At 35.0% G+C, this 7,250-nt stretch overlaps 1 protein-coding gene across 1 annotated transcript; it reads left to right on the forward strand.

Annotated features, from left to right (window-relative positions):
• The first annotated feature begins 4,804 nt into the window (after positions 1-4,804).
• LOC128206951 (uncharacterized) lies at positions 4,805-6,729 on the forward strand. Its single transcript, XM_052909697.1, has 2 exons — positions 4,805-4,819; positions 5,584-6,729. Exon 2 carries the CDS (start codon positions 5,588-5,590, stop codon positions 6,488-6,490), a length of 903 nt encoding a protein of 300 aa, XP_052765657.1. The 5' UTR covers positions 4,805-4,819; positions 5,584-5,587; the 3' UTR covers positions 6,491-6,729.
• Positions 6,730-7,250: the final 521 nt, after the last annotated feature.

Here is a 7,250-nt window from a genome sequence, read left to right on the forward strand (position 1 = left end):
CTACAAAGTTAGCGCCGGGACCCAATGTACGCTATGTTATAGTTCAGTTATCCATATATGGAAACCACGTGACTTACAACGTGCACTTGTGCTCATTGTACATCTCTCGGGACATATGGAAAGCAAGGTTACGAGGATATACTATTGTACATAGAGTGCGCCTAGACTCTATATACGGCTAAGTGACCATACGGGAACCATTGACGGGACAAGTATTAGCTACAGAGTTTGCGCCGTTGATGTACAATGTGTAAAGCATACGTACTTGAATGAAACCGTTAACTGTTAAGGTTTGGTCAAGGCCAATATTGTTCCTGCTTATCCGCCATTCTATTCTCTAGAATTATGGTTTGTAATCACCAAATTGAAACAAAAAACGACCCAAAGACAGATACAACAAACTAACAGTGGGTTTAGCGTTGAATCAAACTGATTGTCGATGTTTTAATCTTATGTTGCGAGTAAAATGATGTGTGTGTCTCTTGAAACTTTGCTGTTTGAGTTTGTCTAGCAAGAGCTTGGCTACTTTAATTGTATTTGGATAAGCGTCCAATGAATTCCTAAAACAAAGACAGACCGCAACGTTTCGTAAACCAAACTTATGTATCAAGGCTCCGTGGAAGACGCCTGGAATGTAAGAGGCATATATCTTTGCTATGGTCTCAAGATTTGAGCTCTGAAGTTTGAGTATGCAAATGCGATTACGTTTACACTATCAATGACGATATTTTTTATAGTTGTTTACGTGCGTTGTCTTGTAGCGATGTGTCTCTTGCATGATGTTAATTTGTCTGTTTTCATTGTGCATTTGAACCTTTTGTTTTAGTTCATCGGGCTTGACCTTAAAGTTTACATGGTTTTATATTATATAAAGCCCAAACATGAAGTTGAATATTAGATGTATAAATGAAACCCACCAACACACATACTAGCTGGAATGTTCACAGACTGCACAAGTGCAGCTTCGGTACGGGAAACGTTAAATGTGTCAATGATATCTGACAAGAACGTCCCCATCGAGAATACTACACCTATCAATAGCAGGTTCGCCAGGAACGCAGATATAAAGACCAGCCATCTGTAGCAGAAATGTATGTTACAATAAAAAATTAAATGATTCCCGGTTGAAAGTGACCCAAAATGTTCACACCGATACAAACATGTATTTAATTTGATTCAGTACACGCTTATTTTGAAACTATTTGCGTACTTAGCGATTTGGTGATCGTCAATGTTAAAATAATTGCATTTTCTATGATAATAATTGCATAAAAGTTGCATGAATACTTTTTACAGCGCTATTTTAGCAAGCTATATATGCACAACTCCGCTCTGTAGCTGTGAGAGCAGATTGGTAATGTAAATTAGGTTGTTGTCCACCGCAGGACTAATAACGATGAGGGTGATACGCCCGTATTAATTCGTAAAACGTGAAACATGTTATGTCGATCTACCGATGGAAGATTCCGATTAACGGTTATATAAATTTGCAGGCCTAGCGACCTACAGCCTCAAACTGATATCTTAAGACATATTTCAAAACAGATGTTTGAAAATTTGTTTTAAACTGATATCTGAAGACACGCTTCAAAGCTTATATATGAAGACAAAACCAAAATTCCCAAACGACTAGACAACATTATTATTTTATATTCTACTACAACAAAATACTTAAAGCTTACCTTTCATCAAGCAACATTATAAAGTATCAGTAAATATAAATATTTAACTATATGTAGTACACACGCTAATGTCTAAACAGTTAATGTTAACATGATTAAAAAGTTTCCCTGTACGCCTATTATTGTGGCTATCGATCATTCATCCCAGCATGAAATTATTCGAGCTTGACTAAAACTTAATTCATCCCATTCATAATGCAACTGTTTATATGCATCTGTTTTATTTTTCTAGATACATATGAAATCACACATCAAGGTTACATCAATACTACCTATCGTTCAACAATTTAGAAAATAGAATATGCCCTTTCGTGATAAATTCGAATGTCATATGGACTTCTTATTGGGTTATTAGTTTATTGTAATGAATAAATAAATACAAAATTACATGTTTGACAAAATAAATAAAATTTATTAAAATTCATAGGCTTACCTAAAAAACGTTCTTTTTGTCAATGCTTTTCGGCAAACAAACGTTTGGGTCAAACACGGTAAATCGCTTTTGTTTACAGTAGACACGTTCATTTTTGTTAAACCTCTTCCAACAAGGATTACATGTCTGTGTCGGGAGTTCTCATGAATATGTTTACACAATATGGTTGTTGTGACACATTAGTTAGTGAAAAAGGCTCTAGATTTACAGCGACCAAGAACAGGGGACTTGTGTAGAATAGTTTATTTCTCAGCAGTTCACACCAAATTTTGTACAACATTGTCATAGTATATGCTACAAAGCTAACACCATACATGAAAAGTCACTTCAACAGCTAACATATTGGTCAATACAATTGTGTTCAGTATGAATAATTTACTGAATAAGAAGTATTCTGTATTCACCGATTTAAACAGTGTACTCCTTGTTTTCCTTCACACCAGTTTCACTATACTCGAATGCTTTGCCAAACCATTGTAATACTTACCATGTCATGGACAATACTGTTGTTGCTTCGGAAAAAAAAATTGCTTGAGCGTGAGGTCAAGGCCGCCAGTAAATTTACATTTTACTGACCGTTCCAAGGCGGTACCCAACAATCCTTGATAAACATACCTAGTTTTTATATATAGTATGTATGCACTGTGCTGTGGAGTTTTGTGCTCTACTTCCATGTTTCTTGTTTGTGATTTTATTTTCTATATCTTTTTCGTTTACCCAGTGCCATTAAACCGGGTTTATGTTTAAACTTTTTGTTACTGAGCTTGTTTCTGTAGCTTTTCGCTCTTTATTGAGTTGCCTTAAGCTGATTATGTATATCTTACTTACGACCTTGCTGCACTATCAGTGTTCTTGCATAATGAGAAGTGTTGAGGGTGAACTTAAGGGTCTACTGGCTGTACTGGCTGACCCTTTCTCAACAGTGACGTTCAGGAAAACTGTGCACATTGATTTAGCTAATTATCAGCCAGCTCCGTTGAACATTTTTAAGATCACTACTTAAGTTACTTAAGCCATATTTAGGACATAAGTTATTCAAACAGTGGACGAACAACAAGAACAATCAGAAGTACCCCGTGGACAATGTTGGATGCTTCACTCGCCCTAAAAGGGGAAATCAGAACCCATTTAGATTTCGCGACTCTGTCCCATATGCATCACGAAACAAAATCTAAAACTGGGATAAAACTTGTTCTTTATCCCATGTGAATCCACATATTTATTCCACAATGGGTAAACGAATACTGACGATTAATCTACGGTAAGAATTAGAATACTGACAATTAAACGGTAGTATAAATACGGCAAAATATGCCCGACCAAAGCGTGGCTCACATTGTCACGAATTCATCCAGAATCCTACAGATTTTTCTTAGAGCATTGATCATGATAAATTAGAAGCCTATGGCCATAACTTTATCTTTTGGTATGAATGCTGACAATTAGGGTGGTATTACGACTACTGATGACGTTACTACAAATAGCAGCGGTATTGTGTACCGTAAAAGAATAATCGATAACCCAAGTATATATTTCAAGCCACAATGTCGTATTCCGTCGTTGGAAAATGCTGTTCAATTTGTACTTATTTGTAATAAATTAAAGCCACGATAGACTACAAACTATCCGATTGACAACAAATGCGTATCCGAGGCGTGTAAGACTATTTCCAAATGAGTTACGTAAATCGGAGCACCTACGCCATTTTCCATCCAAAACCATCGCGGTAAATGGACGGTTTATAATAACAGATATTTTACATTTAACTACCCTGCGTAGAATGTTCTATGTAGAAGTTTAGCTTAGGCCTTTCACTGAGAATCAATTTAAACTTAGTAATACAAAGTAAACGTTAAAACATTTATTTAATATTAATATAATTAGATTACACACTACTTCTACTGATGCACCGGCATACAGTCGATATTGTTTTTGTTGAAAAATGACCGAAGTGTTCCTATTGCAAGTAACGTTTGCACTACAGATGGTGAATGATTTGAACAGGTTTTGAAACACCTAAGACTCAGTACGATTCATGCAAATGCCTAAACAAATATTTTATCGTTATGTCAAGACGTCCAACAGTTTCTTAACCGTGGTCAATCGTGCTTCTAACCGTTATAGTGAGAGAGGAGGCGTAAGGAGATTCTTCACGATTGCTAATATATATTTTATATATTTATGTATATTCTATATTTTACAATCTTTATTTGTATAGCACAATGGAATTCCTAAAAGTCCTGTAGATTCGTACTTGTCAAAGTCATGTGCAACCACAATTACCTACGGAAGGCCAAATATGCGTAAGAAAATACCAAATGTAAAGACTGCAATTCAATAAATGTGCCATACGTTTAAAGCAAACAAAGAAAAGAACACAAACTTTTAAAAAGTTCTTAATGTCCGTGCCTCGATTTAATGAAATAAGACAATACATGATTAACACAGATTCCGTTACGAAGGTATTCGCGATCACAACGATTGTTTTAACCCTTTGTAAACGTAGTCAAAATCGCAGAAATGATAACCAGGCTTAAACATTGTGGTTAATTGCGTCTAACTCAAAAGATAACAAAGTACTCCAAGGTTTCACCTCAATTGATCTGAAATGTATTTTATCTCTTATCTTAAACCATATTTTGTTAATGTCAACAAGGAAGTTTTGTAATTTCTGATGCAAGTTATTTTGTGGAATACACCGTATGTATGTGTATTTGTGTTTAATTATACCAAACTCTTAGCAAACAAAACAAATACATGTGAACTTAATTTATCTTTCAAGATTTGTCAATATATTTTATTATCAGTAACTTTATTGATAGAATACTATCTTATAAATAATATATATGTTCTGAGTTAATGGAGATGATGTATCTCTGAAGGGAAAAGCAGAAATTTGCCTATTTGTCCGTTAGACTGTCAATCGTCAAAATCATGTCCGGGGAATAACTTAAAACAAAAAAATGGCATCTTAATGAAACATTAAACATTTAGTAATAACCTAGTACATAGCTTAATGACTAATACAGTATGTACTTATAATGGAAGTGCCTGTCCGGATGATAACTCAAAATATCTTCATATATCTAATAGTTTTACGATAATGGTTCGTTTAATTAACCAATTGTGCTCATGCGATGTGTTATCTATATATTTCAACAATTCACCACAAAACAAGACGCAAAACAGCGAAGGTAATACAATTAAATGCACCAGACCAACATTAATGTTGACCATTCAATGAAAATTTGGGAATATAACAATAATACGTTCTTAACGGTTTAATTGATATACTCAATGACGTTTTTGTCGTAAGTATACGTGTATCATCATTAACAAAGAGTTGCTTTAAACACATGCTTTTTAAGAACATTTTCTTCCTCAAACTTACAAAACAGAATATGTGTATCAAGTAAATATGTTAATGATAAATAGATAGAAGCTTAATCAGTTTGTTTTGGATTTCAGAAACATGGCTTCTAGTGATTCCGAACTGAATCGAGGCTCTACAACTGCATACTCTACGCTCGTGCAGAGTGAGATACTAGATAACATAACATCTAGTCGATATGGCGTCTCATGGAGTCATTCTGAAATGGTAATTTATCCAAATATAATATGTTATTTTGGAAACGACAAATTAGTGGTATTTGACAGAGATGGCCAAAATGTAGCTCTTTATGAAAACTTTTGTGATGTTCAAAGGAGAAGCATGAGTATAAGGTCTCTTTCCACCTTCATTCCAGTCGATAGTTGCAGTACCGCTCTTGATGGAAACCGTTTTGTTGTTGTTTCGTCTCCAAATAAATCATTTTTAACAATATTCAGTAGTGAAAATCCAGGAGAATTGAAGGAAGATGGCAAGTTAAATGTTAAAGGGGGGTGCCATGGCCTTGATTTTATTGATGGGAAATTATATGTCTGTTTCAAAGATCCACCCAAAATATCCATTCTGGATATGAATACAGGGTTTATACACAACATAGAAAATGAGCCAAAAGGAAACCAGCTGTTCACTGCACCTTCCCACATTGCTGTAGATATTTGCAGCAATAAGGAGGTGATTTACGTGTCCGATGAAGCAAGCTGGGGCCTTCGACGACTAACAAAGATTGACACACAGGGCAATATCCTGTCGTCATTTCTCTCGCTAACAGCGGAAGAGCCAAAACAAGTAATGGCGGTTGGCGATGGCAGTGTCCTGTTTGTTCTTGATGGAATCAGGCTGATGTCGGAAAGATGCCAGGAGGTTGTGAAGCTCTTAGATGAAACTCACGCAGGATCCTTTACGTGCATGTGTTATTCAAAACAGCGTCACATGCTCTTTTTGAGGTTGGACAATACCACACAGATTGTTGTATACAAGCTGACCTAGTTTGACAAAGTTTAAATGTCATTCGTTTACGTTGTTGTGGATAGCATTTTGTATCTATTATTCTTAATACCATACGTTTGTAGAACCTGGTTGAGCAGGTTGAGCAGTATTTGCCATCTATGTAATGTATATGCTTATATTGTGTGACCCATGACCATTCATGTTTTTACTTTTAGTCGGATAGTTAAGATTTAATAGAATATAATTGGATATACCTTTATTACATACTCTTTAGTACACAGTCATAAGTAGTTATTGACATAAACATGTTGTTCTGTTGTGTAGACATATTTTTTTGCGATTTTATCATTTTGTTTTTAATATGTGTGCCTTATATAACTAATTATAATATGTATGTCGAGCTTAGTGTGAATTTCATTATTGAAACAGTTGTGCTTATTGATCTTTCTCTACATTTTTAGAATGACTTAGATTCTAACACAAATTTAGACTAAAATTATTCAAATTGCCAGTGTCAGGTTTTACACTGCATCACGGAACTATTTTCTTGTGCTATTTGTCTACATTAAACTTTCAAAAAGTACACTATGAGATAAGGGATGGATTGTTATAGCGTGGTTTTATGAAGTGTCGGAGAAAATGTAGCTTCGTGCGTTAGTTGTTGTTTTGTAACGAGAATTAATGTTTCCAATGTGTGTTGTTTCTAGTTTGCCACAGTGATTCCAGAAATAACATTTCAGTTACTCCGGTATTCGTCTTGAGCCTCTGGTCTTGTATTTTAGTTTTATACGTGTTATTG

Source organism: Mya arenaria, chromosome 10, assembly GCF_026914265.1.
Source record: "Mya arenaria isolate MELC-2E11 chromosome 10, ASM2691426v1".
Classification (NCBI taxonomy): Eukaryota; Metazoa; Mollusca; class Bivalvia; order Myida; family Myidae; genus Mya; species Mya arenaria.

Bases quoted from the DNA above. Each gene is read 5' to 3' on its own strand.
- LOC128206951 (XM_052909697.1), top strand. From the start codon at position 5,588: ATGGCTTCTAGTGATTCCGAACTGAATCGAGGCTCTACAACTGCATAC.